This window comes from Vulpes vulpes, chromosome 10, assembly GCF_048418805.1.
Source record: "Vulpes vulpes isolate BD-2025 chromosome 10, VulVul3, whole genome shotgun sequence".
Classification (NCBI taxonomy): Eukaryota; Metazoa; Chordata; class Mammalia; order Carnivora; family Canidae; genus Vulpes; species Vulpes vulpes.
Genome location: NC_132789.1, coordinates 39501904 through 39515257, shown reverse-complemented (window position 1 = coordinate 39515257; position 13354 = coordinate 39501904). Strand labels below are relative to the sequence as shown.

At 55.7% G+C, this 13354-nt stretch overlaps 1 protein-coding gene across 2 annotated transcripts in view; it reads right to left on the bottom strand.

Moving 5' to 3' along the window:
- The window catches only part of HIVEP3 (HIVEP zinc finger 3), a 57329-nt gene that overhangs the window by 13428 nt on the left and 30547 nt on the right, over positions 1-13354 (bottom strand). For both annotated transcript variants that reach the window (XM_025983721.2, XM_072723698.1), the window contains exon 3: positions 331-506. In XM_025983721.2, the coding sequence (XP_025839506.2) occupies positions 331-506 (176 nt within the window). The remainder of the gene's footprint in view (positions 1-330; positions 507-13354) is intronic.

The following is a 13354-nucleotide window of genomic DNA, read 5'->3' as shown; positions in this document are numbered from 1 at the left end:
GATCAGTGGGCAAGGGGCCGAGGAGACATGCAGAAGGACGGGGTGGAGGAGAGAAAAATCAAAACTGGGAACGGTGTGCAAGAGCTCCTCCGGGCGGCGGGGCAGGCGCGCAGGTGGAGGAGCTGTGTGGGATCCAAGAGGACAGGCTGGGCAGCCAGGGGGTGCCACTGCCCAGTCTGGGGGCGCTGTTCTGCCACTGGGGAGCCCAGGCCGTGGGGGTGGCCCAGGCCCCAGGCGGAGAGGTCCGGGCCCCTGCGCTCTGTGCTAGGGCTCCCAGGGGGGAGCTCCCTACAGTGGGCAGGGGCAGCGCCCCAGCTGACTGTCTCTTACCTTTGGTTTTAAAAGCAAAGTGACAGTGCTTGCACACATAGGGCCGGACGTCAGTGTGGGTGCGGATGTGTTTCTTCAGCATGCTGGGCTTCTTGCAGCGAATTCCACACTCCTCACAAACATATTTCCCTCGGCCGCGGCCTCGCACATATACATACTCTTCGTTTGATTTGTACCTATGAGCAACAGGCGTCATGGTAAAGGAAAAAAAAGGAGGAGAAGAGGCTGGTTCCCACCTCAGAAGATGCACAGGCTTCCTGGCCGCATCCAGCCCTTGGTGTGTTGGGCGAGGAGGACGTGACCCAGAGAGAACCACGTGGGGCGGGGGTGGGGGAGTCGCCCTGGGGATCCACCAGGGACCCCTTGCACCTGCCCTGCCCTCGACCAGGCACGGCTGCCCCCTCTCTTCCATCCGGCCGCAGCAGACCCCGCGCCTCCTGCCGGGAAGTGAAGCCATGCAGGGCCTGGGCTCCAGAGCCAGCCTGTCCCCACACAGGACAGCCACGCTGGGCCACCGGAGCAGCAACGCGAGTGAGAGAAGGGAACAACCATGCTCTAACGGCTACCATTTGCCAGGTTCTCACTCTGCGCCAGGCACTTTACACAAATTAAATCACCATCCTGAGCACAAGACCTTAAGAGCCAGCCTGAGGCTCAAACTCCCGCAGCCAGAAAGATCTAGAACTAAGATCCATCCGAATCTGCCTGCTCCAAAGCCTGTCCACCTCCCAGGAAGGGTAACGATCGCTAAAACGGTTGGCTAGGAAGCCACCCGGACACTGCTGGGAGGAGGTCTGAGGCACAGCCATCATTTCCCTGTTCTCAGAGTCAGAAACCAGGAGCCCTGTGCTCTCTCCCCGACCGCATCTCCGGATGAGCCGTGAAGCCCTGGGGACCCAGGTTTAGCCACCTTCCTCCCATGGATCACCTGGGCTCAGAGCACCAGGGCCAAGAGCTTTCCTAGGGTAGCCAGCCCACCTGCCAGGCGTCAGGGCCACCAATGCTCTTGGACCCGAACCAGAAGGCTGTGATTTCCACCTAGAAGGAAGCCCACGAGCCTCACTCCATACGATCCTCATCAAAATGCCTTGTTGGCGTAATGCCATAGATGCGCACGTCTCCCCCCTGAAAAGTCTATGATGGGGCCAGGGGTGGGGTTCCTGGTATGGTTCCAGGGGAAGTGCCTTCTGACTCACAAGGCCAGGGGCGTCTGAGGGCACGGGTGCCTCAGGGGTGGTGTGGCCTCTCGGCCAGCTGAGCATGCCCCCAACACCCAGCAGGAGGCCTGCCTGTGCCCCACACTCATGCTGTACAACATGTCCCAGCCCAGGTGCCTGGCACTCAAACTCGGAGCAGGTGCAGAGGGGCAGGGAGGTGGCTGGGAGCAGGTGGGACAGCAGCTGGGGCTCAATCCTACTCTGCATGGTCATCAGCTTATGGCTGAGAGGATGTCACAGGATGACTTGAAAGAGGGGACTCTAAGAGAGGGGGCCAGCTGGTGGTGACAGAGTGATCACATCACACACTCACTCACACACCACCTCCCCACTCTTACACTCAAGCACACACTCACACCCGTATACACACACTCATACACGCACGTTCTCTCACACGTGGGGCTGCTGTCCACAAGTCCCTACGGGTCCTGGTTTTTGTCACCTCAGTTTTGGCCTCATGTTGTCTAAAACCACCTTTTCTTCTCCTTAAGAGGCCCCGACCGGCCAGTTGCAGGCACCCTGTTCTCAGGTTAGGAGCCAACTTCCACCTGAACCGGGGCAAAGTGACATCTTGTGTTCAAGGGGAGGAAGTGAAGGCTGTGGGGCTGGTAGGAAGAAGTGACTCTTGTCGTGCTTATGAAGAGCACCCTATGGGCAAACTGGGATGTCCGTCTCCCGGTGACAGGAGTTCACCCTCACGCAGCGGGACTCCTGGACCCAAACCAGTGACCCACACCCGATGTTAATTCCTGTGTCCCTCTGTGGCCCCCAGGACCCACTCTGAGATGGAGCACCCTTTTCCCAGCCAGAGAAGAAAGAAGCGAGAATGCCTTGGTCTCTTCTTTGCATGAGGCTTGGCCTCCACCTGGACAGGGGCCTCCACTCGGCCCTGCTCGGCAGGTCCGTTGACACTCCCTCCCCTCCAACTTCCAATGACAAAGGTGTCCCTCAGCATTCCTTCCCCTTCCCTCCACCCCGCTGGGGTGGCCACTGCGAGCGAGGCCCACTGCCACTCTGACCGCCCCTGTATTTGGGCTCCACCCTATGCTCAAGCCAACTCAGAGTCAGGTGCTAGAGTCAGTCTCCTGTGGCTGCTCTCAGATCCCTCATTTCCTCCTCCATAGCAAGCTCAGATGACAAGTGGTCTTCCCAGGCTCACACTTATGTGCAGAAAACACAGAAAAACCATTTGAACCTTCAAGGGTTGTGCCTTGAGTTGGGTGTCTTGACCATGGAAGGTGTGTGGAACCTGCCAGGGAGCACAAGGCTTGGAGGGGCTGGGGAGGGCGGTGAGAGATGGAGGCAGGATACTCCAGGCAGAGACCAGGAGCAAAGGCAAGAGGTGTTAAGAGGCTGGACGGATTTGGTGGGTGAAAGCAGATGAGGTGGGATGGGCAGCTCAGACTGGATCACCATCCCCATCAGCCTTCGATGCGTGCTAAGAAGTTTAGACTTGGTCAAAGTTGTCCTAAAGATAAAGTATCAGAGAGAAGATGCTTCCCTGGCACCACAGGGGAATGGTCTGGAGGATGAGAGACCTGGGGTCCCTGCCAGAGGTGCGTGTTCTAGGACAGGCGGTCGTCTGGACGGCGCGGGGGTCACAAGGAGGCAGAAACAAAGACCAACGTTTTCAAGTTGGCTGGCTCAAGCGATTCCATCCGTGGGCTTGGAGGGAAGTGATGCAGGCCCCTAGGGCTTTGCTGAGTGTGAGATGCCCGAGAGGAAGCCGTGAAGAGATGCCCAGGACACAGCCAGAAGTCCTCGGGACTCACGATGGGACAGGCGGATTTGTGAGGAGGAAGGCGACCGCCCAGGAGAGGATTGAAAACAAGAAAGGGGCAATGTGAGGGTGACCAGAAAGCCGGCCCCAACACCTACCCCCGAGCAGCGACTTCCTGGGAGCTCAGGAGGTTTGGAAGCAGAGAGAACAGGGCTGGGGCGGGCAGCAGCCAGCTGGTCCCACGTCATGGAGGACGCTGGTTCCTGGGGGGCCCCAGGACTTGAAGAGAGAGCAGTCCTGGTGGAGCAGCCCAGAGCCTCTGAGTCCTCTGCCCCTTGAAGGCGAGACTGGGATTCATACAGCTCCACGGCTTTGTGGTCCCCAAAGGGCCCAGCCCAAGGACAGGCATGGGCCAGCCGTCCAGTGTGGGCTGGGTCATCCTCCTGCGTGGGGCCATCCCCCCCACTGGCTCAGGATCAGCCTCTCCTTCCCCAGCAGCTCCACAGCCTCTGCCTTCTGGTACATTCCGCCATCATGGGCCACATGCTCAGTTCAAGCTTGTCACCAGTCAACCAGCCAACCTCGCTGGACCCCAACCCACTCCAGCTCCTGCTCGCTCTGCTTCCTTTCTCAGCCCAAGCCAGGAAAGGGCAGCCCACACCTGCTGTCCATGCCTCCTCACCACCCCCACTCCTGAGCCCCTCGACTCAGCTTCCCTGGCCATCTGTCCTTGCCAAGGTCACACGTTGCTAAATCCAAAGGACGGCTGTCTTTTCCTGTCTGCCCTCACGCCCACCTTCCAGGGGCTCTTGCTTGGCTTGGTGACCCTTCTCTGCAGGCTCCTTCCTTGCCCCTGTCACGTGCTGTCAGTCCCCAGGCCCCAACCTGCGCTCTCCTCCCCTCACCCCTCCCAGGCCTGACCTTCCACCTGGACGCCAATGGGTCTCCTGTTCTCTCCAGGTCTGACCTCCCTGCTGAACCTCCAAATGCCCCCTCGGTACCCCTCCTGGTGGTTCTCAGGCACCTCACAGCCCACACGCCCAGAACCACGTTTCCCGTCCCCCCTGCAGTACCACGTCCCCCTGGGTACCCGTCTCCATAAATGGAACACGCCGGGGCTTCCTCCTAGTGACTCCACTGCCATCCCTCTTCGTGCTCAGCCCGTCGCCACAGCCTGTCCATGCTGTCCCCCCACCGCCCGAGTGTGGCTGAGGAGGCAGCCTGGGCCACCATCCTCCCTGTAGCCTTTCTTCACAGAACAGCCAGAGGGAGCGAGCCCTACCACATGCAGCCCCGCTGCTCCTCCCAGCCTGGGGGCAATGCCTGGGGTCCCACATGCTCCCCTTCACAGCACGCAGTTGTGTGCACGGTGACAGTCTTCTCAACCAGCGGAGTCCCCGTTATCCCCACGAAGGCCAGGTGGGCCTCAGCTGTTGGTATATCCCCAGGGCCTAGCACAGTGCCTGCCACCCAGCAAGCGCTCACGCTCCTCGGCTGCACAGAGCCAAACCGAGGCCTTCTTTCCGGGTCTGCTATAATCCGACTCTCGGCCTGGACATCCCAACATGATGCTGTGGCCTCCCCCTGGGCACAGCACAGAGCCAGGCCCTCCTAGCCAGGAGGGACTGGCCGGCCGAATGCTCCCCACTCCCTGGTAGGAACTATTCGGCTCGTAGGTCAGCATGAGACCTGGGGCCCAGTTCTGGCTCCTGCTTGACCTTGCTCGGTGACCTTGGGTAAGTGACTTCCTGTCCCTTGCAAACAGTTGTTGCCCCGAGGCACAGCAAGCACCATCACATGCCTGACCTCCACCGGTCTGCCCATCCCCCTTTTACCACCTCTCATTTCACAGAAAAGAGAACTAACGCCCGAGGAGTTTGAGTGACGTGGCCAAGACCAGCCAGTCAGCGATCTTTCCACCCAGCACAGACTTGCTGCACAAATACTTTCAGATGATGTGGACCAAGGTTTCCTTAGCACTTTCCTTCTCCAGTATTCCCAGGGGCCTGTAACACTGCAGACAAACAAGAACAGCATCATTCTCCACCCAGCCCTTCCTGAAAGGGCCGCCAGCTCTGGGTGGGACCTGCAGGTGTTGACAGCTACAGAAAAATGCCCTGCAGAAAGCCAGAGCAGGAAACCAGAAAACCATGGTGGGGCCCCTAGGGGCACAGTGCTGCCTCCCAGGTCTGCTGGCTCCTCACTATCCCCCCCAGGCTACTCTCCCCGGGGCGGGGGGGAGAAGTGACCGACCCCCTCTCAGTTCTGAGGCCACAAGACAGTCCCCACTGGCAAGCTGGGGTGCTGCTGACTCACACTCCCAGAACAGGGAGCCATTGCTCTGAGCCCCATCACCTGCCTGCCTTCTGCTGCCCTGACAAGCCAGAGGTGTCAGCCAGTCTGGGAAATGTTTAGTTTTGTTCTTAAAGAAAAAATAGCTGTTTCTGTGGATTCCGAATGTCTTAGAGGGACCTTGAGACCCGGCAGCCCGACGACCCAAGGCCCAGACTCAGGTTGGCCATGCAGCAAGGGGGCAGGCTGGTCTGACCCTGGCCGCAGCTCCAGGGGTCCCAGCCCCTTCCTGGATGCGGCTTTCGGTTCTGTGGCCTCAGGTGTAGCCAAGAGCAAGGCTGCCAGGAGGGGTGCGGAGCCCCCAGAATCCTCGTGTGTGTGTGTGTGTTTTTTTTTTTCTTTAAGATTTTATTTATTTATTCATGAGAGACAGAGAGAGAGAGAGAGAGAGAGAGAGAGAGGCAGAGACCCAGGCAGAGGGAGAAGCAGGCTCCATGCACTGGGAGCCCGACGTGGGACTTGATCCCGGGTCTCCAGGATCCTGCCCTGGGCTGAAGGCAGGCACGAAACTGCTGAGCCACCTGGGCTGCCCTGTTTTTGTTCATATGCTGCAGCAGTTAAGATTTGAGGACTCAAAGGAAAAGAGGAAGAGTCTCAAGCAACCCCTTCCTCGATCGAGGGGGTCTTCTAATACTCCCCTGATACAGAAGAAAACCGAAACAGAGAGGTCGGCTGGCTCGCCGAAGTTACAAGACTACTACGAAGTGGTGAAGCAGAACCCGGAGCCCGGTCCTGACCCCAGGGGGTCCCACATCTGACATCAGCCGCTTCTCCTCCAGTCCTGCAACCCGGGGATGCCGAGCCACCTGACGGTGAGCAGTCAGCACGTGACACCTTGGGTTGTGGTTCTAGACTCTTCAGAGGCCTCTCTGAAGCCCACAGCTTCTACCGAACACGGTGGAACACGGCGTGCACGGCGCCCCCCGCTCCGCTCCAGACGCCGGAAGAGGGAAGGGGTGGAAAATAGATGGCATTTCAGTCATGGTGATGGGGGACTTGTCCTTGGCTCCACGTCTGACAAAGATTCAGCAGTGAAGCTGCTCTGTGAAGTAGTGAGCTCCCTGTCACTGGCACTGTGACACCCTCAGAGGTCAGAGGAGCAGGCTGGGAGAGTCTGCAGCGGGAGGAAATTCCTGGTCCCCGCACAGGGACAGAAGGGGGATGGCTGGCTCACTCCTGTGACAGTGCTGTAAAATGGACACATTTATCCATTAAGTGGTTCAGATTTAGTCCCACAAAAAGAAATAGATATACCCATTCCTGGCTAAACGGAGGCCCAGGGTGCTCTATGGGGAGGGTGCCAACATGACGCAAGTGGAAGAGGCATGGGGGGGGGCACGGAGGTAGGCGGGGAGGACACAGTCCCTCTCTAAAGGGACAGTGGCTACACCTTTCCAGCCCATGTTGCATGATGTCAGATCTTTCAGGTCTCAAGAAAACCACAAACACAGATTTTCAAAAAACTGACAATATTAGTCTACTCTTCCATAGCCCTTCCTGGGTGCCGAGCACCATTTTTATTTTTATTTTTATTTTTATTTTATGGAGTTCAATTTGCCAACATACAGCATAACACCCGGTACTCATCCTGTCAGGTGCCCCCCTCAGACCGAGCACTATTTTAAATGCTTCCTACGCATTCCCTCATTTAAACCTCATGGCAGGGGCTCTCTAATCATCCTTATTTACACATGAGAAAATAGAGTCCCAGAGAGGTTGAGTAACCTGCTCAAGGCCACACAGCCAGTAAGTCAACAGAGCCAGAATTTGATCCCAGGCCACATGTTATAAAGTTCAGGTGCTTAGAGGCCAAGCCGTTCTGACTAACACTTGAAATCACCTGTTTTAAAAGACACACTTCAAGGCAAATAAAATAGGAGAGGCAGATCCAGCCCAGAGCTAAACTTCTGGCTCAAAGGAACTTCCCCAAGGTCATGAAGCCAGTAGGGGCCTGTCTGACCTTCAAGCCCATGACTTTTCTCTCCACCAAGCTGCATTTTTCTCTTTAATGAGGGGGTAAACTCTGTGGCCTCCCAGTTACCTCCTTAATCGGAGCTCCTATGAGGCTATTCTGCAGATATGTTACTGACTTTTCCCTATACTATTAATATTTTATCATTAAATTCTCAGCAATCATCCAAATTTGCATATAATCACGCCAAGCAAGAGGAAGATGTGATCGGAAAGGCGCACACTGTCGCTCTGAGTTCCACTTTTGCAGGAGGCCTGTGTCCCCGGAAGTGAGGTTAGAGCCAGTTCCCAGAGGTCACAGTTCCCTGGAAGGTCCAGCCACAGCGAGCCCATCAGCTTGTCCGCAGTGGGACACTGCTTTCCCAGTGAAACCCAAAGGGAAAGGATGTGGGAAGAGGGGCAAGTGCCAGGTGGCACAGCCTACTGAGCTGTGTATCTGTTACAAATGCTCAGCTGCCAAGAGGTAGGGGACACACCCTTCGGTGAAAAATAAACTAGGGAGGCTGAGCTGTGGGCCATGGGATGGGGCTAGTGGGGGGGCATTCCTACAGGGTTCTGGGTACATCCTAGATTGTCCTTTTGCAGGGTTCTGCAGAGAGGACATGACATCACAACATCTGGGGGGGGGGGGCACTTAGTGCGAGGTCCAGGGACAGGCCTGCTGGGCCAGGAATTCCACAGCATGTCTGTAATACAAGCGCAGGTGCAGAGCCCACCTGCGGGGTGTCTATTTTAAGCAGTACTCCGTGTATTTACTCAACGATACCTACGATGGCCTGGTCTGAGCCCGAGGCTGGGCCAGGACCAGAAATACAAAGCTAAATAAGACTTTGTCCTTGGTCTCAAGTGTGAATAACAGGTACTTACAAGATCATAAAATAAAGACAAACAGCAACCCAGACAATGCGTAAAGTGCTATGGATGATCAGAGGAGGACCAGCGGGGTGGGTCTTAGGTGGTTTTCTCAGACGAAATGCTTTTCATCTGCTGACTATACGGAGTACAAGCCAGGGCAGAGGCAAGAGGAAAGAAGATGCAGATTCCAGAGGCAGGAGGGAAACAGGTCAAAGACCCTTCTTTTCCACCTTCTAGAAGGACGCGCACCACTAGAGCAAGTCCTTGTCCATTTTGCCGGCTTGCATTTGTGCCTTTGGGCCGTTGCCCTGGTTTTGCCGGAAGGATTTTCCATTTTAGGGGCACATCAGCAGACAGCACCAGGTGCCCAGGAGACAGCAGCAACTCCGGGCACTGACCGGGCACACCTCTAAGAACAGGAGGTGCCTTTTATTCTAAGGACATCGGTACCATTAGTGGAGATGCTGTGGAGTGAACCACCAAGCGCAGACACCCAGAACCACGGAGGAGGCACCACGCCTGGGCTGATGCCAGCTGGGGTCAAAAGAATGCAGCCAAAGGCCCTGTTTCCGACCAGACAGGGAGATTAGGGAGAGAGGCAGGAAGCCAGAAGCCGGGCCTCTCGCGTTCAGAGAAGTGAAACTGCCAAAGAGGCGCGCACTCCCTAGACGTGCACATTATGTGGAGCTGCTCCAGCTTTCAGCAGGCCCTGACCCGCAGGGTTCTAGAACAATGGCTTTCAAACCATGCCCGGGACTCCGGAGGTGGGGAGGCTGAGGAGCAGCGGGGTTCTGCATCCCCTCCTCCCCCACCACATCGGGCTGTTTTTCAGAGTAGGCATCTGTGTAAACTGAACCCTGTAGCAAAGGGTTCTGTGAATTTGAAAACAATTGGAACATTACTGTTAAGGAACATCCAAGCTTGGGAGGACCTTAAAACCCCTGACTTCCAGGGAGGAGAGGCCTTGTGCATCCTCTGACGTGGTCATCGTCAGGCGGATCCCATTCCGCATCCTCCCGGGCATGCACACGCCTGGGCACCTGGGGTCTCATGGTTTCTGGGCAGCACCTCCCACCTCTGGGCAGCTCTTCTCTGAAGTTGAAGGTGTCAACCTGTGCTCCCACCTGTGGTCTGAGCTCTGGCTCCTGCCACTCTTCTTCCACGGGACAGTCTCCTAAAAGGTGGCACTGCACTCAAGACTGCTTCCCTCCGGGCTTATCACTTCCAAGCCCCAGCTACTCCACTCAGGATGGATGCCAGATGCCTCCCTGGACTGTGCCAGGCCCCTCCAGGTTGTCCTTAGTAAGACCAAATGGCTCAAGGCACCAACTGAAGCCAGGCTGTGGTCTCTTAGTCCTTCCAGCCTCACTTCCTTGTTCTCCAGACAGGAAGCAGGCCCAGAATGGGGACAGGACCAGATCCTGGAGATTGAATACCTGCCTTATTCTTTACCAAAGAGCAGCAGAATAAAGTCAGCCAGGGTCAGAGGGGTAATCTTTTATCACGGAAAAAGAAAGGGCTGTCATTTGTTGAGCGCTCACTCTGTGATAGGTGCTTTTTCCAGGAATTCTGCTGTGGAAGCCATGGCACAATTCTGTATGACCAGTGGCAGGAACTGCGGTGGGAAGGTCGTGTTGAGGCTGGCTTGGAAAAGTCTCAGATGCCAGCACAAAGGCTGGGACTGTGTCTCGCAGGCGTGGGGAGCTGTGTTCTGGAAGCACACGCTGGGGCTGTAGGGACACCGACCAAGGCTGTCTTACTGTAGCAGCTGCTGAACTACATGTATACACTAAGTGTCCCACCAATGCCTGTGAGCCAGCGGCGATGAACTGCCGTGCCACCGTGATCTGTGCAGCGTCAGTGTTTCAGGCAGCACAGAGATACATATGCATCGAGGTGCAAATAAGATAAAAAGCGGTGACGTGTATTCAAATGTCACCATGACTGCAAGGCCTCATCCTGGTCCTGTCCCCTGGTAATAGCTTTCCTAGGGGCAGAGAAGTGCAGCAGTCAAGAGGATCGGGCTTAGGAGCCAGATTGCCAAGGCCGAAACCAGGCTCTGATCCTAATTAGCTGTGTAACTGTGGGCAGGTTATATAACCTCTCTGTGCCTCAGTTTCTTCATCTGTAAAGCTGAGGTCATGTCCTGTTTCTTGACCTGTAGATAACTGAGCATAGTTACATGGGTGTATTCCCTGCGGAATAGCTCGTGGCCTATGTATTTGTGACTTGGGTTGCTTTTTGTATGCATGATAGGTTTCCATTTAAACATTTCTGAACAATAATATTATGCACTCACAGAGTTACTGTGAGGTTAACTTGGTTAATACAAGTTACATGCTTAGAACAGCATGTACCAAGGGCTCGGTCAGTACTTTCCCCATCTCTCTAGCCCTTGGCCTTGATAGCACTCATTACAGTTGAATTTATTCTTCAACAATGTAAGGAAAACCAAAAGGCCCCATTGTCCGTAGACTGCAAAGCCTGGAGATGAGAAGCCGCTCACCCAGATGAGAAAGGAAGCCAATGGCTTGGTGCTAGGACGCCAGTAGAACTGTCCATCGGTGACCACACATGGACCAGCTGATAGAGCAATAAGCAGTTATGCCAGACCCCTGCCATCTTCTCCTCCTCCCTCGCCATGGCCAGCTTTGCAAAGGAATCCAAAACACGCTGACGGGGATGCTGGTGCCCTGGGAAGCCCCCCAAGACCACCGCCAAGGTGATGGTGGTGAGAGACAAGTTCTAGTGTTGAAGACAGAACAGCTGACTTGGAATGTGAAGCATTCCAGCAACTGAACTTTGATGTTGAATAATACAGGGCACGCGATCTGTGTGACGGGGAGCTTGACCAGTCTCAGACCCCAGTGGTCCACCCACGGGAGACTACTTTTGAAATGGAAATCAGTAGGACAAGGATCAAGGTCCAGATAAAGAGAATGCAGCGTCCGTCCGGCCTAGGAGCCTCAGTGAAGTTAACCAAACTATACTAGGGTAATACAGGTGCAAAATGGACAACTGCTTTCAAAGGAATTCCAAGCTTCAGAATACAGGGATTTGCTTATTTGCATTTGAAAACCGCAAACCTGTGACTCCCCTAGTACGTGGGACCAGACAGGCTTTGACTGTACATGCAGCCTTTCTCCAATGCTTCACCTTAACCCTGTGGCCATTCAACACTGCGGCCTAATTAGTGTCCTCACTAGGGGAGTGTGAGGAGGACGGAGTAGTGGCACAGCTATGAGCAGGATGGTCCCATCATGGACAATCTGCATCTCATCTTCCCTTCAGTTAAAATTTCCAATGCTTTGGACAGTCCTTAGCATGATAGAAGAGACACTGCATAGAGGCGGGTAGGGTGGGACACGTGGTCATCCAGAGCTCATCCATTATGATCAGCCTGGGAACTACTGCCACTGGCTCAGGTGGCCTTCAAAAATGCTGTTTCTATGAAACCTCATCAGACCCTAAAAAGCGCATGGACCAGTTAGCAGAGGACACTACATCTGTCCCCAGCGCAGTGAAGCTGAGCGTGACCAGGTGCTGGATGTGAGAAAGCAGACCCAGGGTACGAAATAAGGCGGAGGCTGTGATGGACTCGGTTCTTTTGAAATCCTCAAATGTACATGAAAGGGATGTAGAAGCTTCTTAACCCCCGGAGAAGTTTCTCACTGGCTGAGCTCTGCACCTCAGACAAAGCTGTGGCCACGCTCCCTTCTCCTGACAGCTCACAGCCTTCCTCTCCCGGAGCCGGGACCCCCCAGTCTCACCCTGGGTCTGCAAGCCTCAACAGATCCCAGCTTCTGACACAGCCTCACCTTCCGGTGGGGAAGCCTTACGTCACCCTTGTGGTCGAGGTGAAGGGGAAGGCCTCCAGTCTGACAGAGTCGCCGAGGATGGCTTTGCCTGTGGCTACTGGACTCAACACAACTCTTGAGTCATTTCCTGCATCGGATGGGCCGCAACAGCTACAATAATACGGACCAAGTATCTGTGATCCTTTAGCACCAACAAGACACCTGCCTCATTCCGGGGGCTCATTTATTCCTTCCTAGAGATCAGGGAGGTGCAGCATGTTGTGCCTCTTTTCAGATATGGTGGTGGAGGTTCAGAGAGGTAACATGACTTGCCCGAGGTTGCACAACCAGTGAGCAGCAGAGGGAGAGCATCCAACCCTCAACGCTCCTCTCTGGCTCCCACACCCTTCTAGTTCTCAGGGCTGGAGGAGATGCTGCTGATGGGGCGGCCGTTCTCCAGAGTGTGGAAGGATGGAGGGAATGGGGAGAGATGTCCAGCCCTCACCATGAGCCCTAGGGAAGCAGCACCAACAGCAGCATCTCTGTGCATAAGCATTTGCAGGGGGTCCCCTCGGGTCCTGGCCCTGGGCACATGGAGGGGCAGCCACAGAGTCTCACCCTGAGCTTGCCATGCAGGTGACCGAGAGTTAGAGGACACAGAAAGTAGGGCGCCCCAGTGCGGGGGGCTGTGTGGGAAAGAACGCAGATTTGGAGCGAATAGGGCTGGCTTTGAATCCCGGCTCTGCTCCTCCCACCTGAGCTGTAGGCAAGACCCTTTGCTGCTCTGAGCCTTGACCCCCTCATCTGCAGAATGGTCATGGGTGTGCATGTGTGTACGTATATAAACACACCTTAGCGGGTAGTGATGAGGGTTAGGGATTATGTGTGTGAAGTGCTTAGTGCTCAGTTCCGTACGGGGGCACGGCACGCCATCAACAGACAGGAGCCGCTGTTACGGCAGGTGAAGGGTGGGCAACAGGGCAGGTGACTGGGACAGGGCACCGCGCGCTGAACCTCAACCGGTGGCCACCAGAGCTTAAATCAGCTACCTGGGGTCCGTCCTGAGTGTGCACAGTGAGGGCTGCTGGTGACCAGGCGGCTGGAGCTGAAGC